The sequence below is a fragment of the Apteryx mantelli genome, chromosome 13 (genome assembly GCF_036417845.1).
Source record: "Apteryx mantelli isolate bAptMan1 chromosome 13, bAptMan1.hap1, whole genome shotgun sequence".
NCBI classification, from domain to species: domain Eukaryota; kingdom Metazoa; phylum Chordata; class Aves; order Apterygiformes; family Apterygidae; genus Apteryx; species Apteryx mantelli.
Window position 1 is genome coordinate 6,361,998 of NC_089990.1, and position 27,282 is coordinate 6,389,279.

The 27,282-nt window shown below is 40.8% G+C and overlaps 1 protein-coding gene and 1 pseudogene across 8 annotated transcripts in view; both read left to right on the forward strand.

Moving 5' to 3' along the window:
* Positions 1–625: 625 nt before the first annotated feature.
* Positions 626–27,282, forward strand: part of LOC106484777 (integrator complex subunit 6-like) — a 44,179-nt gene continuing 17,522 nt past the window's right edge. For 5 of the 8 annotated variants that reach the window (XR_010885510.1, XM_067304041.1, XM_067304042.1 and 2 more), the window contains exons 1-7: positions 635–800; positions 887–964; positions 21,819–21,968; positions 22,696–22,785; positions 23,115–23,298; positions 24,143–24,271; positions 26,280–26,443. Coding sequence is in view for 6 of the 8 variants with exons in the window: in XM_067304041.1 (XP_067160142.1) it covers positions 690–800; positions 887–964; positions 21,819–21,968; positions 22,696–22,785; positions 23,115–23,298; positions 24,143–24,271; positions 26,280–26,443 (906 nt within the window). In the remaining 2 variants the exon portion in view is untranslated. Of the gene's footprint in view, positions 801–886; positions 965–21,818; positions 21,969–22,695; positions 22,786–23,114; positions 23,299–24,142; positions 24,272–26,279; positions 26,444–27,282 lie in introns of all 8 variants that reach the window. The other 3 variants (XR_010885511.1, XM_067304038.1, XM_067304039.1) reach the window with 3 other exon arrangements.
* On the forward strand, positions 4,613–4,789 carry LOC136993319 (U2 spliceosomal RNA; annotated as a pseudogene).

Consider the following 27,282-nt stretch of genomic DNA (forward strand, 5'->3'; position numbering starts at 1 on the left):
AGCTGCTGCGAGGTGCTCGGTGAGTACGCGAGGGTAGAAACCAAGGGTAACCAGCTGTTTCGGAAGTCGGGGCGAGGGCCGTTGCCGAGCCGAGAACGAGCGCCCGGGGAAGGGCGAGGGCTTTAGCGCGCCTCGGCCGAACCTCTGGACACCAGAGCGATTATGTCACGGAGGCGGTTAGCCGAGCTGCTCTGCCCGTTTTACCGGGCCGGCTGACAGCTCCGGCCCGCTCCCGGGGCCCGTCGAGGGCCAGGCGGGGGCCGGGGCCGCCCCTGCGGCGAGGCGCGGGGAGCCCCGCGGCGGGGGGGGGGGGGTGAGGCTGGGGGGGGCGGTGACAGGTGCGGCGCCCCGCGCGCGCGCAGGGGGCCCGCGGCGCCTCCCGCCGCCCCGCGTCCCTTGTCACCCCGCCGCCTCCCCCCTACTTCATGAATATGCAAATGCGGGTATAATTGGCAGCCAATGGCGTGCGCGCTGGTCACATGGTGCTGGTGGAAGCTCGGGGAAGAGAAGTTGAGTCTCAGTGAACACAGGCAGCTCAGTAACGAGCCGCAGCGGCGGGAGCCGGAGCGGAGCCGGAGCCGGGGCGGGCGGGCGGACAGGCGGGCGGCCGGCCGGGGGGGGAGAGCCGCTCCCCCCCTCCCTCCCTCCTCCCCGCGGGGTGCCCGGCGGGCCGGGGCTCTGCCTGGACCATGCCGATCCTCCTCTTCCTCATAGACACGTCCGCCTCCATGAACCAGCGGGCGTATCTGGGCACCAGCTACCTGGACATCGCCAAGGGCGCCGTGGAGATCTTCATGAAGGTGAGTGCGGCGCCGGGGGGGCCGCCCCGCCGCCCCGCTCGCCCCCTTCCGCCCGCTCACGCCGCCTCTCTCCGCTCTCTCCGCAGCTGCGGGCCCGCGACCCGGCCAGCCGCGGCGACAGGTACATGCTGGTTACCTTCGACGAGCCGCCCTGCTGCATCAAGGTAATCAGCGCCCCCTCCCCGCCGCCCCGGCCCCGCGCCGCCGCCCCGGCCTCGCCGCCGGGCCGCCCGCCCGCCCGGAGGCGGCGGCGCGGCGCAGCCCCGGCCGGCCCGGCGGCGGCGGCAGCAGCCTGTGAAGATGGCGGACATTTTGCTTTTGTATGGAGGAGAGAGGCTGAGGGCGCTGCTGAGATGGAGGAGGTGGGGGGAGGAGACCGACGGGAGCGTGATTCACCGCCCCGGCGTGCCGAGGGCGGGCGGGCGGGCGGCCGCGCTCCGCCTCCCGGGCCGTTGCTCGCCCGCCTCCCGTGAGGCGGCGGCCGCGCAGCGCTTCGCTCCCGGGCCGCCGCCCCGCGGGGAGGGCGGCGGGGGGCTCCCGGCCCTTGTGCCCCCCCCCCTCGTCCCGTGCCGTCCCGTGCCGTGCCGCCCGCGGCGCCCGGGCGGGGGGCAGCGGCCGCCTGGGGCTCCCCGGCGCGGCCCTTCGCCGCCCCCCGGGCGCTGCCGCCTCCGGGCCGTCGCCGTGGTGTGTAGAACGGAGGCGGTAGGGGGTTGTCTTCCGGCTCCGCGCTGCAAAAGAGGCAGCGATCTGGGTTTTTTCTTTCTTTTCTTTTCTTTTTTTTCTCTTTTCCCTTCCCTCCTGCTGCGTCTTGCAGCCTGCACCTGTTCTGCGTGAGGCGCTCGCAGCTGCGGCGCAGGTAGACGTCCCTGCGCGCGGCCGTGGTGAGCCGGGCTCGAGGCCGCAGGGCTGCCTCTGCTCGGCCCCCTTTTCCTCCTCCTGCCTCAGGATGGAGGCAGGTAGGGCCGAGGCGTCTGTCGTGCTGGCTGCACCGCGAGGTGGTGGCACAAGAAGAAAATCGGGACTCCTTGTTCCCCTTAAGCTGCAGCCCTCAAACTGCTGAGACATCAGTGTTTAACTTCATTTCAGATGTTTCATTAAAACATGCTACAGAAATCGCCTTAGCTTTGGGAGATTTAGAGCCCTCCCCAAATCATCCTGTTGACTAGCTGCATACATATGTTCCCATCTCATCTGCTGACCTGCTCTAGAACCATATTGGCCATGACCAGTATATTTATCATCTGATAACTGTTGGGCCTTAGAGCAATATGAGGAAGGCCATAGAGTTACATGTAAAAATTTGTTATTAGTTGTCCCAGAGGAGAATAGATAGCCCTCTCTAGATCCCTCACTAAAGCTTGTTGAAGAGAAACTATAAAAATGATTGTGCTGATGCCATGTAATGCACATCTTTGGTAATAAGCAAACTCAGTCATCTAGAGCTAGGAATCTTGGTTCCTTTCATCAGCGGTATGCAGCAGTAACAGTTGGAAAATGCAGTTTGCTTTTTGAAATGACAAGCGATGCTGTGAGTCGGTATTTATTGTTTGTTACTGTAGCTTTCCGTTTCGTTTCCTCAGAAGAGGGTGCTGGGTCATCGTATTACTGTGAATTGGAAGCATCCCTTTTATGGCTTAAAGTTATAGAGACCTAGTATCTTAAAAAAAACCAAAAAAACCCCAAAAACCAACAACAACCAAACAAACTCTGGTCCACATTGGAGAATTTTCTTAAACATAATGCTTGCATCTTTTTTCCCATCACCACTTGTGGCTGAATACAAAAATCAAGTCCTTGTCATGCCAGTGTTAACTATGAACTTCCTGTCTGGAGAGTTTCTTTTTCTTAGCTTCTTGTCAGGTGTTTACAAGTAAACCTGTCTTAAGTTTGAGAGAGACACCTTTTTACTGCAGCAGTAGTGAGCATAATGGTGATTCAGTAAAAATGACTCTTCTGCTTGGAGTTCTGTATGTTAATGCTACAGGTTATTAACACATGCTGTACTAAAACTCGCTAAAGAAAATCCATGTGCTTTAAATAACATGCTGATCAGCATTTGACTGAGTTCCCAATTTTAGTAAATAGTAATTGAAATAAATGGGACTCTGTGATATCCATTGTAATATTGAATCATATTTGACATACAGTATGTAGCCAAGAAAAAAAAAATCATGTATTGTGGCACTTATAATGTGCTAGTGTCTTTTTAGAAACAGTTATTTTTCTTCCTTTAGCATAGCTTTTTTTGTTTGTTTTTTAAGGACTGTTAAAAAAAAATCTTAAAATATTTTTTCAAAACTTTGTAACTTCTGTAGGAACAGACTACAGATCCTGTAGATATACATTTAATAATTATGATCACAACTTCAGTTGAACTATTACATAAAGAGTTTTTGGCATCACAGACATTAGTATGATTACACTGGCATCCTGTCTCTTACTTGAGCAGAAGGAGCCTTACAGCAACATCATGATTCTTCTCCCCAGTTGAAGACATGTTCTCAAGACCTTTTACTGGTGTTTATTATGCCTCTCTGTAGTGTTTCTAACCACCATAGTTACGCCAGGAAAACTTTGTAGTGCAGGCCAGATTGTGTATGTCTGACAAAACATACTTGGAAATAAAAATTAGTTTTTATGCTAATATTGCTGCAGTTAGATATTTTATTATCTCTTTTGATTTAGAGGAGAAAACAAACTTGTTAAGGGAACATATTTTGCAAGTTTACTTACCAAATATGTGCAGTAGTGGCTGCTGTTGGTTAGTGGCTGCTTTATCTCTCCTTTTTATTTATTTAAATACATTGCACAAATGCATGGACTAGCTTGCTTCAGTGTTGCTGACATGCCACTAGACTGACACAAACTCATTTGAGAGCCTCCAGGTACAATTTTAATCTGGAAAAATGCAAGTAAAGCATCTCAGTTATGGTATAAGGATCAAGTTGAACATTCTTACATCTGTATCACAATGTGAATCATAATATTTTACTGGTAACTTTAAGAAGTATCTTTGAGATTATTTCCATCAGTTTCTGCAGTGTTGAGACCACCCAGGAGGTAGAGGTATTATGGGAACTTCAGCTTAGTGCAGGGTTAACTGAGATGAGTGTATTTTTTTTCCTTTAGTTTTATAGTTCATTTCCCTGTAGCCTTGCAGTATTTTAAATCAACAGTGCTGTTTTACAAATGCCCCTGGAACCATGTTTCATTTCTGTTATATAATATATGGATGGTGAATTGTGATTAAAAACTGATGCAGCCATTTACAAGCATTACTTAGGCTCCCAAAATATTCTCTCCAATAAAACAACTAATATTTTAAAAACATGAGATGTACAAACATATTTGTCCTATATGTCAATGGAAATATACCTGTAAATTCTTTTGAACATTGGATCAGACTCTATTTTATGGAGTAGGAGGGAAAGATAATAAGTTACTTCATGAAGTAAGAATGTTCAGCTGGACTTTTATACCATAAACAAGATGCTTTTCTTGCACTTTCCAGATCAAAATTGTAATAGGGTGCTGTCAAATGAGTTTGCCTCAGTTTACTGGTATGACAGCAACACTGAAGCAAGCTAGTCCGTTCTGATTTGGGGTATTTAGTGCACTCAATAAGCTAATGATACAGTAAAACTCCTTTTTGTCCACTGGCATGTGGCAGGTGTCTACTGCAATTAAAACACTAGTGCTTGATTTTTAGGTGCCAAAGGAATTTACTCTCCTATGTGTTTCCAGTTCTCTTGGGCGAGTAAAATCAGTTTAAGCCTTACTGGATAGGCCGAAGGTCTGTCTGGCCCAGCAGTCTGCATTCTTGGCCCTTTAGCTAAGATAAAGTGCGTTATCAGTCCCTTTGAATTTAATACCTGATATGTCCTTGTTTTGAAGACTTTGTATTAATGGATTTTTAGGAATAGGAGCTTGCTCTGTCTCCTCTATTCTTTGACCTGTTATTTCAGTGCCTTCAAAATAGTGTGCCAGCCTCACCCTTCTCATCTCTTTCCACAGAAGGTGGCTAATACTGAATGTGTAGGGAGGAGAATAAAAACAGGCCAAGCGTATTACTGATAATTCTGCAAAAAACTGAGCTCCCGTGGTTTGTAGCTCAGAGATGCATGCTGAGGGTTGGTATGTCTGTAATGGTCTTCTGTAGCTTTTTTTCTTACATGTGTTTGCCCAGTTGCTTTTTTGAAATCATACAAAGTTTTAGCATCCTCAGCTGCTCTTTTTTACTCTCAAATGTATATTTTTCTCTGCACCTAAGCATGTGCCATGGTTTAAACAGATAGGATCTTAATCTACTTTATCGTGTTTTCCTGTACTAGTGGTATTGAAGTAGTGGCACTAGAATAGAAATATGGGGAAAAGGAAGAGACTTATTTTCTTTCTCTTCCCAGCGACTTTTGCTGTTTTCCAGTGATGTAGAAAAGAGGTGGGGAGGGAAGTTTTAGCAAGGTGTACCCAGAGTTGTCTGTAAACAGAGCTTATATGGGATGCTGATATCAAAATCTCTGTCTAAAAAGAGTTTTTGAAAAGGAGAGCAAGGTTTAGCTCTTTGTTCTTCCATTTGTGTTTTTTTTGTCACACCTTATATCCTGCAGTTCGTGGAACAGCTTCAGCATGCTTGTGGATTTGTGCTGCAGATGGCTGCTTCAGTCCCAGAATAAAGCAGTGGTGGTCTTATGTGAAGCTGTTGAATAACTGGACTGCCCTGTTCCCTTGTGACTGGTTGTGGCAATGATACAGCCTTTCTTCAGTGCTTGAGGAATATTGTTCATGATAGGGTCATAGAAATATGTCTTTGGGGGGGGGGCAGGTCTGTGGGACTCTTCAAAAATGACTTGGTCGCAAGTCAGAGTATTGGAAAAACTTAAACTATATTTATATTGCTGCATCTGAAACTATATGCATCTTTAGTGTTTTTATTGTGTAATATACTGAATAAGGGAGCCAGTTGTGGCTGCATTGGAAGTGGATTCCCTGAATTTGGGTGCAGAAGGACGTGTGTAGCTGTCTGAGACTTGCTCAAAATTCTTAATATGATATATGGCTGCTCTTTGAAATGCTTACTATATGAGAAATGCCTGCAGCTAGTAGTTTTAGAGCAGTGTCTACTGTGATTTGGAGGAAAATGCTAAGACACTTTTTGGAGGAAGAAGAATCATTGCGAGCCTTGTTGTGGAGGTGTAGTTTGTTTGTTTGTTTGTTTTAATAGATATTGATAAGTGATGGGGAGAACAAGTATTTAGAAATTCTTGGGTTACCACTGCCTGTGGCTAGAGATGGTGAGATGATGCTTTTGGAATCAAGGTCTGTACACCATGGGAAGGCAGAAATGGAGTGGTAGTCTTAACCTGAAAGGATGTGCCATGCAGGTAGAAAAAAGAAAAGTGTGAGAGGACTGGATGAGATACAAACTGGAACTGATAGAATGCTTTCAAACTCTGTTTCTGTTCCCTGCTAGTCCGACCATATGTTGCTGCAGTGCTGAAGGGCTCTCTTGTGGAAGCAGCCCTTCATGATGGACTCTCTGGGTCAGTGACTGGGCAACTTCCTCCTTTTCCTTGAAATTTTCATGAGAGGAGTTGATCTTGATTACTTCAGATCTCGATGTCAAGTTGGGGTGGATTAGAGGCTAGAATAGGAATCTGTGGAAGGCTCTTTTAAGGTCCATCAGTGAATACTTAAAACATGTAAATAACCTGTTATTTTACCGTACTAAAATAATGCTTCAGAACTGAGAGTTCATAAGGTCAGACTCAGGGAAACTAACTTTGCTATTTTATTTATTTATTTGTTTATTTTTATAAGTAGCTCGAAAGCTTTTTGCCTGCAGGTTTTTTGGGGGTTTTGTCTTGGTTTGGTTCAAGTTGAAGATGTGCTGGTATAGAAAGTAACCAGTTACTCCCAAACCCTGTGAAGGGGATGAATGAATAGACTGTGCTGCAAAACAGAGATGTGGGATCTACTTGTGTGTTTCTGGAATAAATTAAATCAGGAGTTCCTGACCCTGAGCTGCAGGGGGAAGGAGAAACCCCACTGTGAAACCTGTTAGGCTTGAGGCAGAGATCTTCAGGAAAGCTGGCTAAAATTAAAATGATAGGAAATGCGTTCGTGTGTTTTAAAATTTTGTCAAGGAAGAAAACCATAAGGCTATCTAGTAAGGTAGTCTATAGTAAATCCACAGAATATTCTTAAGTTGATAAACTTTTACAGGAATCTTGGGGCACTGAAAATCATCAGCTTTGTGTAAAAGGTCTGTCTTCTGGCAAATACAGATACTTATTGGTCTTAACTGGGCTGTGGAAAAGGAAGTATGAACAGCTGGAAACATGGACAGAGGTTTACAAGTTGGTAGTGATGATGCAGGCAGGCAGAATTGTTTGTGGCAAGGCAGATTAGCAGCTGCAAGAACAGGAGGGAAGGTGATATCAGAGGCAAAAGGGAAAGAAGGCTGAGGTGAATGGGAGAGGCCTATCTTTCTCTCCACATTTGCTGTAAATAATGTACAAACTTAGTAAACTTACTAGCCAAGGATTGTTGGAAGGAGGAAAAAAAAAAAACCATGCAGAATATAGTATTGAACTGGTTGAAAAGTAGATAGTATACACAATGTCTGTTCTTGATAACTAATTTAAGAGACTACATTCCGTACTTGTTTAGTGGAGAGAGATGGCCATCCCTATTCTCTCTAGTTTTCCCTATATTAAAGATACCTCCGTTCATGTTCTGAATCATTCATAGCAATATTTGATCTGCTTTTTGTGTCTAAGCACTAGCATTTCCCATTACCTCTGAAGTACTAAGTAGACCTCTCCTCCAATCTTGCAATACAGCTTCCACTGCTTGTGTGGTGTGGATTTTTTTCTTTTTTTTTTTTTTTTGAATCATGGAATTTGTCTGTCTTTGCAGGGCTGACTTTCAGCATGAACAAATGGCAGCTTAAAACCAACAATTGCTCTTATCTGTTTGTTTCTTTTCTTAGATTCATTTTGTTTAACAGAAGTCACTCCGTTTCATAAGGAGCATTGGGGCAAATCCCTAATGTCTAGTTCTTTTTTGAGGACAAAACAAAATCCACTTCCATGCTGCTTGAGAATCCCCCACTGAACAGTTTTTACCCTCTCTTCTCTTTTTATTTAACTGCCTTATCACTTAAGACTTTAAATGAAATGTGTGTACTGTGTACACGCGTGGAAAGCCCCTCTTTTATTTTTAATTAGCTATCTATCTTGGAATTGAGCAAGTAAGGCCAAAAGCAGTTCAAAGGTTCTTTTTGGTGCAAATGAGATAGATTTGTATGTTAAGGACTGCAGTGCATGTCTCAATCTACAATTTAGTACTAGTTTAGTGAAAACTTGGGAATTATCAATGGCATTCCTGTAGCAGACAGACGGTAAAATATTCTAGTACTGTGCAGCTTTCAAAAATACTAAATGGATTCCTGTCAAGAGCATACCTTAAAAAATGCATTCCCTTTCTTGAGGAACAACATATTGGGTAGACTAAAGGTCAAGCCTAGACATAAGCATGCTATTCTGCCTTCCAGTACCCTATCCCAAGTGCGTGCTTCTTGCTGTCTGCATTTTCCACTTTCATTTGTGACTTCTAGTCAAAACCCTTCTGCAGGACCTGGTGTAGAGAGGAGAAAGGACTATGCTAAGGAATTTTGTGCTGAGTAATGTACCTTTTTCTTTTTTCTTTTTTTTCTTCCTCCTCTCTCTCCCCTTCCTGTAACATTCAAGGTGATTCATTCTTCTAAAAGAGCGAAGTAGTTTGATGCCTCAATTCTGAAATTGAGGTCCCTTGTAAAATTCAAGTTCATGCCAAAAGAAGGTGATGAGTTCTTTCGAAGCACTGAATTTAAGTGGAAAAGCATTTCAAAAGTGAATTCTTTCTTTGATGGATGTGATAAACCAAACTCTACTTGGCTGTCATTTTTTGTCATTAGTTTTGGAAGTTTTTTATCATTACTTTTAGATACTTAAACTTGTGCTTTCACTGGCTACCTGTATTCACTGAAGGGGAGAGTCTGTGTTGCTAGGTTGATTCTTAAGGAAAATACCTTAACTGATTCTGTTTCCACAGGAGGTTGCAAACTTAAACCTTGCTTTTTCATCTTAAATGGATTGCTGCTTCATGCCATTAGTGAGATGCCAAAGACGTTGGATGGAAAGTAACATCTGTTGTTCATAGCCACTGTAACAATTTATTTTTTCATCTTTCTGTTTGGTTCTTTATTTGATCTTGGACACATTCAAAGATGTAAGCCCTTAAGACTCCAGGATAAACTCCACAAAAGTGGATATGTTTGCACTAAGAGGCTTAACTCATCCTCAGTGCGAAGGTCACTTTTATTTTAAAAATAGAAACTTAAAGTGTGTAAACAAACAGTTAAGTGGTATCTCCCTAGTTGCATTTTTGCAGTGAAATACTCTCTCTGCAAGAGAGAAGGTACTTTGTGAAATCGGTGGTTCCTGCCAGGTGTAATCTTTACTGGCTGCCTCCTCTCCCTTTGTGCTGTTTGTATCCTGTTTTCACAAGTGTCTTCTCCCCACCCCCCCCCCAAAAAAAATAATTTTTTGGTAATAGTAATGCAAGAATAATTTGTGGCCTAGGCCTTGTAAACTGGCTTTGCAGTCTAGCTGAATATGTACAAAATGCTTGCATGAAGTTTTGAGTATGAGCATTTATTATTTTTAACGTTTACAAAGAGCCAATATTGTGTTAAATGTTGATTCTCGCACATCATAACAGTGGAAAAAGGTAATTAAGGCTGCAGGCATTCTTCTTCTTGCTTATAATAGTCATTCTTGCATGTTTTTCAAAAACGCTTGCCAAAAAGAACTGTGATTTACAGCAGTGGTACAAGAATGATGTTTTGAGCCTATTATGAACAAGAAAACACAAAATGTTATGCTGTCTCCTACAGTATTTTCATACTTCAGACAGTTCCAATTAAATGGGGAAAAAGTTATTTCTCTTTTGTGTGACTTTGAAAAGCAGCTTGTTAGTTGTCTTTTGGAAGATCAGTGTTCGGAGGGGGGTATATAGGCCTCTGAGAAGGTTGTGGATGTCTCCGTGCTTTAGTGATTCTGTTCTTCATTTCCCCTGTTTTTGAATGACTGTATCCATGACTATTAATGTGGGCCACAAAAAAGTAGGGAAAAGGGCAGTTGTTGCTATTCTTAATTTTAAGTGCAGATTGTTCACTGTGCATTTTGAAGCTTGGAATTTTTTATTTCTTCATATTTGAAAGATGTACCACTTAATATGTAATTTTTGTGCTACTAAAAAAAAAAAAAAGTGGCAAAATCTACCAGAAAACCATAAGCAACACTTTCTTCTAGGGTTAAGGTTTTAATGAAATGCCAAGGAAAAAATACATTCTTGTAATGGGAGTCTGTTATTGTGCAATTCAGAATGTGTGGTTGCCTGCAGCCTTGTATTAATCTATACATTCACTCTGCAGAGAATTTGAAAGACAAATTTTTTCTTTTGGTGTAGTATGTATCTCTGAAACTCGAACTACTTATCACCAGATAAGTAACCTAGAGCCTTGTTTTCTTTTAAATAACATATATCTTCTTGTTTTCATGCTTTTGAATTGGCGACAGCTCGGTATTAATAGTTCTAAGGGTATTTTCTAGCTAAAGGGCAGATCTCCCCTTCTTTTAAACACAGTTACTGTGTTTCTTTGCTTGGACTCTGATGTGAACTCTCCAGGAGAAGTAGCATTAGAAATGTTAAATGTTATTCTAGGATACAAAGTTAATGCTTCAGAACTCCCTAATTTTGCTTTTTAGAGATAATGACAATTGTTGTTTTGGCTTTATTTTCAGACATGCTTTTAAAGTCTAAAAGAGTGTTTTAAAAATACAAGTCTTCGTAACATGGCTGTTATCTGAAGACTAATTTAACTGAAAATAAAGATCTACAGTGTAGTTAAGCTGATGTTGCTATGCTCTGTTTATAAGTGAGAATAATGCATTAGTATTGGTGTTTGTAGCGTGTTTTTTAAAGCTATGAGCTCTATCACTGTCCAAAAAAAAAAAAAAAAAATTAAACTCTGCTTTGTGGGAAAATCTGCATCTGTTGATCCAGAACGCTTGGTTTCTTTAGCTTCTGCTAGGCGTCCTGATGGTGCACTCAGAGGCTGGGGACTTGCTGGGCATCCTGGGCTGGGAACAGGGCCTGGCTTCCGCTCCGAGGGGGCCGCCTGCAAGCCCTCATAACCTGCAAGTGCATATATTCAGGGTAGCCGGTTAGCTGGTGTGACACTGCATGGAGAAACCGAGAGGGGGCTGCGAGGGAGGGTGAGACCGTGCGTGCCTCCATGTAAACAAAAGAGCTGAAACTGAGATGATTGCTTTTGAATCAGGTGACTCTAGAACAAAATTGTAAATTTACACCGCTCTAAAATACAAAACTTTGACCATAACAGCGCTACCCCCAAAATGTGTATGTGGGGGTGGGTTTTTTTTGTTTGTTTTTGCTTTTGTTACCATATCAGACTTGAAGATGGAGTGGACATTGTTTGCTAGCTTATTTGGTTGAGATTTCCTAAATTATGCTCCTTCAGCAAAGACGTGAATTTAGTTGTGGTCTAAAGTCTTGTCTTGTGCATTGCAGTAGTGTCTCGGATGGGATTCCTGATGTAAATTGGGTAAACTTCTGGATTAGATAACCCCCATAAGTTGCCCACTCAGATTGCAATTTTTTTGGACTTTCAAGATTTTTTTTTTTCTTTCTGAAGATTAAAAATAAGCTTTTAATACACGTAAAATTTTAATGCACTACAACTAGTTCCGTGATATACTTTGGAAGGAGAGGAGAGGAATGTAAAGATTTTCAAAATGAACGTGGATTGATGCTGCATTCTTTCAGTTCCTTGCTGTAAAGCTAGAGAATTATGAATCTCTCTTCTACTCTAGTCCCCAAAGTGGGACACGAGGAATCCCTTGTGCTGACAGCACACATGCTGATAGCTGTACCCTCTGTAACCTCTGAGCTGTTATCTTTGTTCCTTGTGACTTTTCCAGTGCTACTGGGGGTGGGAAGGGGCCAGGTGAAGGACAGAGCTGGAGGCTGGGTGGTACTGGAAGTGTGTTTGATGGTCGGGAAGAGCAACAGGCTATGAGTTAATGAGAATTTTTAGTTGAAACACTCATGATTCAACTGTCCCATGCTCTCCAGTGTGTGGATTTTTTTTTGTTCTGTTTTTTGTTTAGGTGTATCAATAGTGATGTTTCTAAAATGAATACTATGCTACTCAACATAAGCATGTGACCTTTTCATTTGCTTACTGTATGAGAGCTGCAAATTATGTGATTGAATCTGTGCTCCATCTTCATTAAGCTATTGTATAAAACATAGCTTGTATTAGTTTAATACTGTACTAAAATATCCTAGTTTGTCACTCATTTCTCCAAAACACTGTTTTCTAACTGGATAGTGTTCTCTTATTAAAGTAAGAATACTTTTTGAAATGGGTTGATACCGTGACCTCTTTGGGTTTTATACTTTCCTTTTTTCATGTATAGTCCTTTCATCCTTCTGCAGCAAAAAAATGCAGTGAATGTAGCAGTCAGAATACATGAAGCATTGTTGACTAAAAAAACTAGATCCAGAGATGGATTAAAGCAGGAGCAGCAGGTATTGAATAGAAAGGTGATGAGTGGGTTTTTTTTGTTTGTTTTATTTTGGGGGGGGGGGGGGCTTGGAATTGGCGATGTTTATTACCACTTGATTCCAAGCACACTTTCCAGCTTTGGGTGATCATATAGCATCTCTGTTCCACATTTCTAACCGGAGAAGATATTGCTGCACTCTGAATGCCCGTAATTAACACAAGGCTGCAGTACTCTTGTTCTGTAGCTTGAACTTAAGAGCCTCTCTACTAGTGTTTTTCATGGGTACTATACTTAAAGATTAATGAGTCGCTTTTAGATAAACATCTTGATTTCTTCTTGATGGAGAAGCTTTTATACATCTTGTTTAACTTTGAATTCTTCTGAAAAGAATGGTGGACCACATGGTGTAGTTTGGATAAGCTTGTTTTCCAAGGTATGTGACTTTTGAAATACGGAGAAATAATTTTTTTCCACGGAAGATAAAACTTCTTTCTGTGTAACTGACTGGCTGTCAGTAACAATAACCGGAATTTATGTATTGTACTGAAGTGTGGTTTTGATCTTGTTCACGTTCACTAACGTCACATGCTTTAAAAAGCAAGCCAGTCCAATCTGTCCTTTTTCTATAAAAGAATTTATCTTCAATGAGTGCACTTAACATGAGAGTTCAAGTTAGGAATGTACAGTTGAAGTGGATCTCCGGGTGCACCTTTGTTCATACTGCGGACCTGCTTTGGAGTGCAAGAACTGGATTGCTTTTGGATGAAATAAAACTGGAAGATGCTTTCCAACTGCCAATGAGCGATGAGTCCATAGGCCCATACTAGAGCTGTTCTGAAGGAAAACCCATGAAATGCAGTAATGTGCATGTCATGTCCTTACCATCAATGACGTTCTGCACTGCTTGCTGACCCAAACATAGCCAGTGAATAACACGTTTTTTCTTGCGCTAAAGTTGTCGCCTGTTGTGAAGGAAAACAATATAGGGGGGTGGGGGAAGGGAAGGAGGAGACCTAACTGTATAAGGTATGGAGCTACATTACTTTGTCCAGAGCTGGAGAAAATGGGAATAATCATGGTGCCTGTAAATGGAAGGAGATGACGTACAAGTGACAGCTTTCTATAAAATTCTGTGGTGTCAAACAAAACGTCTCAAACTGTGGGATTAAGAATCACCTGCTCCTCTTGAGTGTCTTCTTTCTAAAGGTGTATTTAAGCAGCTTGTGCTTCTCTGCTCTCTTGGAGAAGTTTTTTGTCTTTATAGATTATTTGACTGGGACTGAAAACAAGTGTTTAATAAAATTTGTCAAAACAGTCTTACCTGGATTTAAAGCAGCACCTGACCACTCGCTCTCAGTTTGAACGTCTCACAAAAGCAGCAGAAATAACTGGCAGAAGGAAACAATTTGCTTACTGTTCACAGTGCTTTAGCCTTATATTTCTAACCTGCCTGTCACTGCCTCTAATGTAAGGAGGAGCAGGTGACTGTCTCAGTCTCTTCATTGTATATGAGTACTCTGCGGGCTTGTTAAGGAAAACTGAGGGAAGTTTTAATGGATAGTAAACTCACAAATTTAAATATTCCTTAAATGAGAAATATAGGCAGTGTTCTGAAAAGATGTTTTTCCTAGGCTCCTCTCTCAGTAAACATCAGTTTATACCTGCCTGCGAGACAAGGGCTTGTTTCTGTTGGGTCTGCAGTGGAGTCATGTCTAATCTTTACACTGAAACTCTGCTTTGCAAAACCTGGCTTCCCCATGAAAACCTAAATACAGGCTCTACTAATCAAGATGTATTGGTCTCTTCCTCGCAGTTTGTTACAGGGAAAGATTGGAGTAACAGTTTTTTGTGTTTCAAACTTATCTAAGGCAAGGGGAGGCAAGAAAAGTGGGGAATAAAACTAATAATATAAATGATTTACTATGTGCTGGAGAACATAACACAGAGATAGCAATTGCACACAGCTGGCTTGAGCTCATCAAGTCTTTCTCATCTTCCCGCAAGTTTTGCATCAGACCATTAAGATCATTGATACACCTCCACCAGCCCTTACTAGTGCTCCAGATCCAGGACTGCACAGCTTGGATCTAAGCTGGCTCACAGTGTACAGCACTGTCCCTGATAGTAGGTTGAATTCAGGCCTCTGGGACAATATCATTATGTTCTGGCGGTATTCTAATCTCGCATCTAAGAGATGGGTGTTCTGATGCTGTCCTGTGCCAAGAAAGAAAAAGAATTGCTCTTGCAAGTTCTTTTTGATACTGTGCATCAACATGACTGCTATGTTGCATAAAGGTAATGAGAACACACAGGTACTGACACTGGAGAAGAGGCTTTCTGCAGCCAAGGTACAGACAGAACCTGAGAGCTCTGTTGCCTCAGAAATGGCATTCATAACTGTTTGGAGGGCAGTCAATCTCTGTAAGCGTCTCTTGGAGCTATTCCTTCCCCCACCCCCGCTTGCACAATTCAGGCAAATGTTTGTGAAAATCAAGAAGTTAAGCGATTATGCTGACTCATTTTAGGATTTTTAAATGTTAAAAAAAATTGTACAGGATGTTTTGTAGCATAATCAATACCTCTGTTCTACTGTGAGCTATTTCCAGCTAGTAAATCTCCCTGAGCATCAAATAAAACAAGTTAGGAGTATGGACGTTGGCTGCTCTGTATCCACCAGCAGTGTTACTCTGTTCATCGCAGGGGAGGGAGGAAAATGGTACTAGGACCACTCCACCTCTCCCCCTTCGCTATGTTTTGTCATAGTGAAACTGGGCTGACTAATTCTCTTACTGTTTTGAAAATGAAGATAGAATAGGAATTCCAGTAAATACAAGACTAAAGTTACTGAAGCTGGGGCAGGGAAGCTCTAGATCACGCAGGAGGGCATTCTCTGCTGCAGGACTTACGGAGCAATAGTGGGGCTGAGTTAAGGAGGTTACAGAGAGATGAAGTTTTGGTGTTTGAGGAACAAGCTCTGGCACTGAAGGGAGTCAGAAAGAGTAATTCAGTTGCCTAGAAAGGAAATGTCTACTTGATTCTTACGCAGACACAAACAGATTTGGCTGGTGGTCACGTTTACAGTTACCAGTGAACAGAGAGAGAACTTGAAAGTTTATCATTTTGATGAGTCAAAAGGCACAATATTCTGCTGGCTTCACTTTCTTCACAAGGTCTTAAATTCCATAGCAGGAGTGGTTTCAGATTTCAACTGTTGGATTTTTCTTACCTTATTTTACCTTATTTTTCCAAACGGGTGTCAGTGACAGCCCAGTATGCCACAGACATGTTATCCTGAATTAGCCTCTGTTTTCCTAAGATGGATGCACTGAATAATAGCTTGAACTACTGAGAAATTTACATATGTATCTTAAACGTGTTATAATATCTAAAATCACATTCTTACTATTGGGGAAAATTTTAGCAAAACCATAAAAATCTGTATGTTTGAGTAAATACTGCGTGACAGACAGACAGACAGACTGTTGTGATTGGCATGCTAGATTCCAGATTGTCTTCTAATTTGGAGGATTATTTTTTGGTAGTGTTATACTTCTTTGAATCAGATCTGAAAGCAGTCCAGTAAATGTTAAACTACTGTTTCATAATCCAGTGTCTTTTGGCATCTGCTGTAAAAGCACTAAAGACTAAGGCTTGCAGCCTGGAAAGCTCCAGCCCCCCTGATTGCATGGGGCTGGCGAAATTGGGAGAGAGTGCTCTGGACCTGCAGTTCTTGTGCTCTGACTGTCCTGGGACTGCCCACACAGGCTGACCAAAGCATGTTGCGAAATAGTTGGTGTCAGCCATGCTGCCTTAAAATGTTGTATTGCTAAATAAAGATAAAAACAGTGAATATGCCAGTTAAGCCAGTGTAGCTGGGGTTACAACGTGACATGTTAAACATATCCAAAACTTGGTAATGTTTTACTTGTATTTTGATAATGTTCTGCTTTGTATAATGAATATAGTTTTTTTTTTTTTTTTAACTAATGCATTTTGTAAGATATGCTTTCCCACCGCTCACAACTGAAATCTTTGTTTTTCCTAAGTCTTGAAGCTCTTAGTCTCACTCAGAATCAGTAGATTGTCATTTGCTGTTCAATTCTACTTCTTTCAGTTAGTCCTGGGACTTGTTGGGGTAAATAGAGCCTTTTCTTCACTAGATTCTTCATCTTGGCTTTAGTCTGCAAGCTAGATGATCATGGGCCTCTCTACTGCTGAAGGAAGCCATTTGACCTTACCTGCGTTTTGAAGCAGCTGAAATTACTCTATAGCTGCATGGTGAAGTAGAGCAGGGCACAGATTCAGCTGAAAACTAAGCCAGCAGAAAAGAATTTTACTTTTCGGCTAGATTTAGTTTTCCCAATATGCTTTACTTGTGAAGGCAGAAGCCAGCAGCTGGAGAGTGGTATGCTGCTGCTTTGGGGGACTTGCAAATCTCGGGGTTTCGTAGGATGGTATCCAAAACTTGTAGTTATCAACACAGAAGGCTAAATGACACTGCATTTTTGCCTGTTCTTGGCACAAGCAAGAAGGGTGGGACTTTTGCTTATACTGCTGGCTTCTTTCCAGCTGTCTTCAAAAATCTGTTGGTATGTGTATACTGGCTAAAATTACTTGTTCTTATAAATTATCAAAGGATAGCATGGTAACATTGTGGCAAGAGAGAGGCCCCTCAGATTACTACTAATAAATTCTGGGTGTAAAAGTGACTAAGTAGGAATGTAATATTGAAGATGAAAAATCCAACTCTCAATATTAGAGTTGGTTCATAAACAACTAGAATAATTAATACTTAGTTCTGACTTCATAATTACTTTTTTTTTTCCCTCAATATTTCTACTGGCAGATGAAAGTAGTGCTATATAGAAGCAGTATTTTTTCCTAAGCAGCATTAGTAGCTGTATTTTGAATTCAGGAAGGATTATTATTTAATCACTTTAAAGTGCTTTTTTTAAACTTGTCTGTATGCTCTGTTATATACTTGACTCTTTTTATTTTACTTTAAGAATGATTCTACTGTATATATGGAGAGAAAAGAGTACTTATCAGGCTTGAGTTTCGGTCCCTGAAATACACATTTAATTATTCTCTGTTACTTCATTGATTAGAATTTTCCTAGGAGAATCATTTACAAAAGTAGACCTTCTTATCATTAACTTTGGTATTTTTGATACCAAAAGTTTGTTCTGAGGATAAATTGAAGAATGTATTATGTTAACTAATCAGACCTTTATTTGAAACTGGGTGCGGAATTGGGCAAATCCTGCATCTTCTGCCCTTGTTCACTTAATGAGAAGTTTTCTGGTACTATTTTGTTTATTTAAGAGAAATATGTACAGATCTCCTCTGGTTTGCCTCTCAAGATCCTGTGAGAGGCTGTAGGATGTAATGGAAAAGTAGGTTCTGCAGAAGTTAAACTAATGGTAATCAGCTACTTTTTTGTATCTTCAGCATACTTTGTTATGCACCGGAAAAAAGTACAGCGTATTTTGCTGGCAGTCAACCACACTGCTGTTAGATCAAACACAGGCATTGGAAGCCAAGCAAATGTTTTCAGAACTGGAAAACAGCAAAATCTCTAAATATCAGTGAGAACTTTCACTATTTATTTTAAAAAGAAATACTCCTAAATTCATCAGAGTTTCAATCAGAGTTGTCAGTGAGAAATAATGCTGCCTTTTTAAATGCTTTGCTCCCCAATGTGCTTTTGCAGTAAAGAAACTCAAACAGCAGTCTTCACTGGAAAACACTTTTGGAGTATTCCTGGTTATTCCCAGGAAACTTGACTCATTTGCTAAGTGGTTTTGCCAGACAAAGTGTAGCAGTTTCACTTGTATCTAAGAGTTCACAGAAGTCAAAAGTTCTGCGCAGTTGTTGAGTTAACTCAAAGGACACCTTCTGGGTTGTGGGTGGGAGACCCTCCCTGTTTGCACAGAGGGCTCGTTCAGCATGACAAAGCAAGGGGTTTGTTGTGCTGAATGGCGTCCTTGATCAAGGCACTAGGTGCATTCTGAAGTGTCATGCACCTTTCTGGTGTGAAAGGTGTAGACACAATACTTAAGTGTGCAATAGCTCTCCTTTTGTGCCAAGAGCAGTATTTTACATGCGATCTGCACTGTTTTGGTATGCTTCAGCGTTTTTGGTAGGTGTCTCTCAAGATGCCTCATTAAGAATAGGTCGGGAGGAGTTGACAGTCCTCTGTGCTCTTTGGACTGAGATACCCAAAGCAGCTGTGTGCAGATGCCTGTCCATTAGAGATCTTGGAATAGGGAAAGCAGCGAGTGAATAGTCCTAGAATAGTGGCATCTCTGGAGATTTTCCAGAGACTAGATAAGTTGCTAAGGTTCACTGGTTATAAATCTTCATAAAAGTGTTTTTTAAGGACAACGCAGATGTTGTTGTTGGGATTTGATGCTCTTTTGTTCTGAAAAAAGATAATTAACACATTGGTCTTGCGCTCCAAAGCAATGAGCCCCTGTAAATCCTGTAATTCCTGTAAATCTTCTGTGTCCCGACACTGGGGCTGGGTGGCTGCCGGTTGAGTTAGGGAGTGGAACGAGAGGAATCATAACCTGTGGTTTCCAGGTGCAAACATGTCGCTTACCGTGCAATGACAGTGTCGAGCAAAGTCATCACCTTACGGTTGCCTTGGGCTGAGAGCACGTGGGGGGGAGTTACCATGGCTCAGCTGATGAGATGCCATATTTTGTTCAGCTCTGACTGTGAGGGACAGGGTGCACTGATCCTATGTTACTGAGATTTATTTGGCTGATTGAACACAGCACGACATGGTTCCTTTGAACTTAGTGTAGTTTGATGATAAAAATAGGCTGGTTTAATGGTGAGCTGCTGCTGAAAGTCTGTTTTGCCTCTTTGCCCCATTGCAGAATTTTCCTCTTTTCCCTCTCCTGTGTACTGATCTAAATCCTGAAGAACTGGTTCAGGGAGCTAAATCTGACCAAAAACTGTTTTTGTTGATTCTCCTTATGGTGCTTCATTGTTCTAAAGAGAAATGAAATCCTCCTAGCTTAGGCCTGAGAACTCAGCAGAGACATTGATCATCTCGTTTGCAGGACTGGAAAACTTTTCATTTCTGCTCCATTCTTGTATTGATTTATGGCTCAGAACTTGCTGTCTACTCCATTACCACCTACCCAGACCACAGAGTGTACTCGAAATTGGCAGTGGGATGTAACTGTTTAAAAAGGACAGGAAAATCCTGTCCTAGATTCTTGCACAACATGGAATAGTCGGCAGGTGATTACTCCTGAGACCAGTGCAGCCAGGGAGGAGACAACCTACTTCCCGTGGATGACTTGTTGTTCAGAGGTTGTCCCAGCAAAAGTCAGACTGTCCAAAATCATTCTCTCCTTGTCTACGTAACCAGGATTCTGTGTGAAGCATGGAAACGTCTCCAGGGCTGTCAGATGATAGTGAGCCTGGGTGAATAACTGCTTGCTTACTGTCAGAACGGTTCAGCTGTGATAGCAAGGCTGATAATTGTGTGAATATCTAGGGTTGCTCTTTTTGGTTGGGGCAGCTTAAATCGTGCCCCAATTCCCTGCGAGCTGGTGTTTTCTGCAACAGCCTCCCATCCTAAAAGCATACCACTTTTTTAGGAGGAAGGAATGTGAAGCACAACTGTTGATGCTAATGTGTATGTTAGCCTGGCTTACCATGGGATCCAGACTGCTTGGTAGGACTGATCTGTCCTCATCGCCTTCTGCTGTTTCTTTGAGTTATCTGCAAGCTTTATCAGCAGTAACTTAACTTTTTTTGTGATCCCCAAATTTTGAGCTGTGAGATACTGAAACACTCTAAACAATTGTTTGGTTCTGTCTTACATGAGTGGTTTTTTTGGTTGTTGTTTTTGTTTTTTTAATAGTTTAAAAGAAAAGACCCAAGACAAACTCATGAGCAAACTCATGATCTCCCAGGGTCTTGGTGTAGTACTTGTCACCCAGAACTTCTGGGTATTACAGCTCTCTTCAACTGAGGTATATTATTTACCTTCTACCAGCTGCTGGTTTCTGCCCAGCACCTGCCAGCCTTTGGCACATGAGAGAGAAGCCTCTGGCCTTCTCTAAATTTGTCCTGTTTCCTCCTCTATAAAGAGCAGGTTCTGTTAAAATATGAAATTGGGAGCCAGCAGCTGGTCTACAACTGTATGTGGTTTTAAAGGGAAGACTCAGGTGCAGAGGAATGCAGGCACATCTGTCGAGGTCTGAAGCTGTCATGCAGGTTTCGGGGCAACCGAAAAGAAATAAGTTTCATTCAGAAGCTCTGTAAAGGTTTGGGTGGCAGCAAAGAAATGGAAGAAGTTAGTGAGAAGAATCTCAAACTGAAGTCATGAAGAAAAGATAGTCATATGCCTGCATGCGTATTTTCTTGAAGCTGGAGACCAGAAAGAATATCTTGCCTGCTTTCTAGGCCAAACGTCAGGTGTTTGCAGCTACCCTATAGAAAGGCTCACAGTGGGAAGTAAGGGCAGAAGAATGTAGTTAAAGAGCACAGGGCTGGAGGTTGAAACATCAAGGTAGGAAAAAACCATGGGGTTTTTAATGCAGAAGTGATGGAAGATGCTTGATAATACATTGAAAGGCATGAAATGTACCCAGGAAAAAGAGAAGGAAAAGTTAAGCAAGTCGTAGTCATGGAATATATTGAAAATGGCTGGTGATAATTCTTTAATTCATATGCTGATAATACTTCTTACTTGGGGAAATCGGGGGGGAGGGAGAGAAGGTGACCAGGGAGCAAAGATGGCAATCAGCATTATTACTGCCTTTTTTTTTTTTCTCTTCTTTTTAATTTTGGCTGTTAGATTATAACTCTTGTATTACTATATGTTGCCTATGCATCCCTTTCTTTTAGTCTGGATTTATGGAGGGAAGGGTGAAAGAGGGTATATGATAGAAGAAGCAGGTACACTGTGTTGCTGGTATCTTGCTTTTATCATTGCTTTTCTTACTTTGGCAACTACTATAAATTATACAACTACTTATAAATTTGATTTATTTTAGAGTTCCTTCTAACAAAATACTCGCATACTGAATCCAAATAGTTCTGTTAGTTGCGTCACCTCTACAGCAGTTTTCATGGTGAGAGCTGGGTAGTTGTAAATTATTTCAAGCACTTGATAATGTGTGTATTTTGTCAGCATCCCATTGTATGCTTACTGTATGTTTCACGTAAAGTTGTGCAGTAAGATATGTATTAGGTGTATGTAGCAAGAAAACATTCCTCATTAACAGGTACACTGCATTATAATCCTACTTTTTATGCAAAGTGATATGATAATAACAACTCAAAGTTCATTAATGATAAATCACAGGTTGTTACTGAAATAGCTAATAAGCTTTTTTGTTTTATGTTTCAGGCTGGATGGAAGGAAAATCATGCAACATTTATGAATGAACTGAAAAATCTGCAAGCTTCAGGACTAACAACCCTTGGTCAGGCACTCAGATCATCATTTGACTTGTTAAATCTCAATAGATTAGTATCTGGAATAGACAACTATGGACAGGTAACAAATCTGTTTGTAGTCTTTATTTTTATTTTTTTTATTTTGGTATGCTTTTTGGTGGAGGGATTTTGATGGTTCAAGTTTATCTTTTTACTTTTTACAATTTTTTATATATTGTTCTGTTGGATAGCTGTGTATTAAAACTTGAAAGAAGGTTCATTTTTTCTCTGCTGTGACATACAGCAGAGAAAAACATACATGTTTCATACACTAGAATATACTAGTACTTTTTTCCTTGTTGAACTACAAAGAAAGCAGTAATACAAATGACCCAGACTGTAGATGCACAGTTGTTGTATGGGAGTATGCACACCGGATGGCAGCCAATCTGCTTTGCAGTTTTATATATTCTGTTTAGTTAATGTCCTGTCTTCCCCTCCCTCACTCTGAAGGGGGCAGTTAAGTTATGTTTGTGCCTCACTGTCATGAAATTCTGAGTTCTCTGTGTTGTCACTAATTTATGTACTGCTTTTGTGGGGTACGGGGGTTGATGCTGTTACTGAAGAAGAGAGGAGTAATTTTAAAAATGTGTTTAGGCAAATAATTGGGGGTGTGTGAGTGCACAGTGTAGCAGTATTTAGGTAGTTCTGTATAGCCCCACACCTGTTTAAAGAAAATTACAGGATTATTTTGAAAGATTGCTCATCTTACTGCTTATTTTATAATGACAAAAATATAAGTCTACAATTGAGCATTACTCTTAGTATTCCTGTGCTTTCATCTCTAGGGAAGGAATCCATTCTTTCTGGAGCCATCTATTTTAATTACCATCACAGATGGAAACAAACTGACAAATACGGCTGGAGTTCAAGAGGAGGTAAACTTGTATTAGATTCACTCTGATTATGATCTTGCAAGTTGGTACTATGCTGAGATGAATATCAATTGCATTTTTCTTCCTATGAATAGTACTTCCATTTCATTCATCAACCTGTTTTATAGAGAAAAGAAACTGGCTTTGTTGTCATTGTGCAACCATCAAATTTATAGTCCTTATGGGTTTCCAGACTATAACTTCAGATAGACTAGTGGATAGGAGGGAAAATCAGGTCCTTTAGCTTGCAAAGTAATTAGAAAACTTGCATATTATGTTTTTAGATGACTTGTCAAATACTTAAAAATATTCTTCAAATCTTACTTTACTAGCTTCATCTTCCTTTGAACTCTCCTTTGCCTGGAAGTGAACTAACCAAAGAACCATTTCGTTGGGATCAAAGGCTGTTTGCTCTAGTGCTGCGTTTGCCGGGAGCTGCATCTGCTGAACCAGAGCAGCTTGGGAGTGTGCCTACTGATGAATCTGCCATCACACAGATGTGTGAAGTCACAGGAGGTAACTGAATGTTACTTGCTCTCATTTACATTTGGTATCTGACTTAAAATATTCTTTTCCTTCAATTCAGCTTTACTTCTTGCTTTTCTCCATTTAAACACCATGTTCAGATTAGTTGGGTTCCATGTGAATCTGTATGGTGCTGTTTGAGCTTAGTTTCCAGTAGCACAGAAAAACTCTAAAATAAACCACGTTCCTATTTCAAATCCAGATTTGAGAGGATCTCCTTGATGCACCAGTAGGAGGAATTGGAGAATTAGATTGTCCTTGTGGAGGTTGACTTTGCTCAGCCATGAGATTTGTTATTTAAATGTTGAGTGAGTGGGACAGGTATGATTGAGAAGTTAATTCTGCTGCACAACTAATAAGCTAGATGTAATTTTAAAGGAATTAATTCTAGAGTTTGTTTGTTCCTCTATATCTTCATCAGAATTCTTGCTGGATTGTTGTTTGAAAAAAATGTTGCTTGGGAGGGGATGTTAGGGATTGTATTAGAGTTGATTAGGTCTGGAGAGACAAACGCAGTTGAGTTACAAAGTCCTGGTGAAATCAGAGGTTCTTAAGGACCTTTATAAGCCCAGGCTGGACCAGCCTGATACAGCCTTCAAGGCTTGTTTTACTAATGAGATTTCAAGAGATAAGAAACATCAGTTTGGTTTTCCTCGGTTGTGTTTACATTTGAAAAGTACTTTGCATTTTACATCAGCTTTTACTAAGTTTGCTATTATTTTAGGTAAAGTTGAAAGCCTTGACAAAGTGACTTGTGTAACAAAATGTCTTCCTCGATTAAGATTGCCCAAAGCTTGCTTTCATATTTCCCCTGTGCAATTTCTCTCTTGTCTAGGTCGTTCCTACTGTGTTCGGACACAAAGAATGTTGAATCAGTGTTTAGAGTCTCTAGTTCAAAAAGTTCAAAGTGGAGTTGTTATTAACTTTGAAAAGTCAGGACCAGATCCAGCTCCTATTGGAGAAGGTATAGTAACTCTTTTGCTTTGTTTTTCTTTAGTACTCAAAAAGAAATGTTTTGTATGCATGCAGATGTCCTCAAGTATCTTAAATTTACTTTCTACCTTCTTTTCACTGTAATATACAGGATGCATCAGAGGTCTAATATATTCTAAAAAAGTGATTAAGCATATAAAAATCTTACATGCTTCAGTGATACAGCTCTGGTATCTCTTCAAATAGCCCAAATCATCGTGGATGTTCTTTTCATAACCAAGTTGCATGCATGTGTGTGTTTAGTCTTGTCTTTGCTGAATTTTTACTAGTGTTAGTTTAATCCTCAATAAGTTGAATGATGCCATATGCTTGTATGGATGATCTTTTACCTGCTGGCTAGCTTTCCAGTCACTTTTTCTCACCTCTGAAGGAAGCAACAAGGGGGAGTGAGTATTTGCAAGAAATGGTAGAGTTTGCATTCCGGTACTGTCAAAACTTACTTTTTAATTAATTAAATTTAGAACTAGTGTATTTAAGTCCTTAAACATCTCTAATACAAATTTTTTAGTTTCTGGGCATTTTCATTCTGCTAATTAATCACAAAACAATTAGTTTAAATTAAATGTTCTTAGCTGCAAGTGAAGAAATATGTGCAGAGAACAAGGAATTATTTTGCTAGCTGCAAGTAAAGTGCATAATAAGGAAAAAGGATATGTACTCTTAACGTGGAACAGTTCTTCAGGTTTGCAGAATTTCGTGACTGAAGGGAAGGAGAGAGAGAACTGACCAGTTCGTATTTAGAAAACGAGGATGTTCCTGGAATGTCAGAAGTGTGATAGCTTTTAGGCTCTTCTGAGCATCCTAACACAATCAGTTTTATCCCTGCTTTCATTTTTAATGACGTTTCTTGCCTTATATATATTTTTTCCTCCTTTTGCTTATATAAATGTCATTTTCTTGAAAGTATGCTTAAGCTTGCCTCTAATGCAGTGCAGGCTGGCACCTCAGCAAAGTCCCTCGTCCCTGTTGGCCCAAACATTCACCTACATGGCAAAACAGCTGGTGGAATAGTTTTTTAACCTTTTGTCACATTTACATGATGACACACTGTGGACATGAGTGTACAAAAATGTTGAGAGTTTTCATCTTTACGTGAATCAAGGAAGTTCTAAACTAGAGATAAATTTAATAGGACTCACCAAAGCTATAAAGATCACTGTGTATATAATGCAGAGAACTATACCAAAAGGTGTTTTGCATAGTATTGGCTAGCTGTCTCTAAAGCAGGGCAAGTTAGTAGTGTAAAATGTTTGTAAAAGAAAAAAAGATTCTTTAAATGGGTGATCTCTGCTGTGCCATTTGCCTTGAAGAATAGTGTTCTGAAGCCAATTCTGAAATTCTGTATTGCTACAAACCTGCTCTCCCCTCAGTGTGAAGGGGAGTGTATGCTGGTACACACAGGGAACTGGCAGAGAACAGTGCTCTTTGCAGTAGACAACAAGGTTTTTGAACTGTGACATTCTTACTAATTAATGTGACAAAAGCTGCTCCTGCAAGATGCATCTGACTTTTCCACAAAACTTTTCTCCACTTTGTTCCCACTAGTGGCAGCATTACTCAATGAGTTTTGCATCCCTTGTAGAAAGACTGTAAATGCAAATGATCAATCTTACAAGTGCAGCAAATCTAAAAATAATAGACTTGCTATTATATATCAGATCCATGTCAAAGTACTGAACTTAAGCAAGTAGCTTTTTCCACAGTATGTGAGTATGCCTTATTATCTAACTGCTGTGCCACAGAAGCAGGAGGGTAGATGTGGGCAAATATTACCATTGTTACTCAGATGATGCTGTTTTACACCTTGATGTTTAGCTTTTTTAGCCACTGATGTAAAGATCTGTATGTATGTCTTTGAAAAAATTGTAATGGAATGCCTTATTAGTTGCTAATACAGAAATTTTGCTGGGAGGCAAATGCATGCCATGTTGTTATTTGTTTTCTTTTTTTGTTGTTATTTTGCTTTGTTTAAATTTTAGATGGACTTGTTGATTCATCCAGGCCCATCAATTCATTTGCTTCTCAACCGTGGCATAGCTGTCATAAGCTCATTTATGTACGGCCTAACCCTAAAACTGGTGTTCCTGTTGGACATTGGCCAATTCCAGAATCTTTTTGGCCTGATCAAAATTCACCAACACTGGTAAGTAAAATAAGAACTGAAAAAAGAATTCTATGTCTAATTAAACCGACTGAAAATTAATAATAAAGTAATCTTTGACTCTCTCTGTTTAGGAATAAGATCTAACTTTGCTTAAAAGGAGTAGTTCAAACTACTGTAACACAGAATGGTATAATCTAATGTAGGTATTGTGTGCTGTGATACTTCTTGGGTCTGAAAAGGTTACTGCCATATATCTGGTTAGCTAATTTGGTAAACAGTTTTTACAGTTCAATTTTATAAGCTTTTAAAGTACTCCTTACACCACAAACTATAGTGAACCTTTTAAATTTTCATAAGAAACTTAATAAAAAGTATTCAGATGGAACAAGGAGGATTTATTTTTATTCGGGAGGATAGAAAAACCACTGTGTTTCTCTGTTTAGCAGTACTTCATATATGGACTCTTCTTTCTCTAGCAGAAAGAATTAAAACTGTAAGGGAAGATTTGCATCATTCAGAAAATGAGGAAAGAACAGCATTCGTTTCTCCCTTTCCTTCTGAAATGGTCATGCTTTTGGCATGTCTTACTAGTCTTTCTAAATATTTCTCTCCTGTTGGGCGTATTCTGTTTCTGCACTTTGCAAGTGCTCAAAATACTTGCCCCTGCTACCCCTTTCCCCCCACCATAATTCAAGAGGAAAAAACTCAAACTCAGCAGGGAATACGTTGAAATATTCTTCATGAAGTGTGCACAATTTCACTTGTATAGTTCTGTGAGCATCAAGCTGGGAAGCAGAGCTGAAGTTTTCTTTAAATCATTTGTCATATTATGGATTGACTGACAAGGAGGCTTTTAAATATAAAGATAGTTAAATATT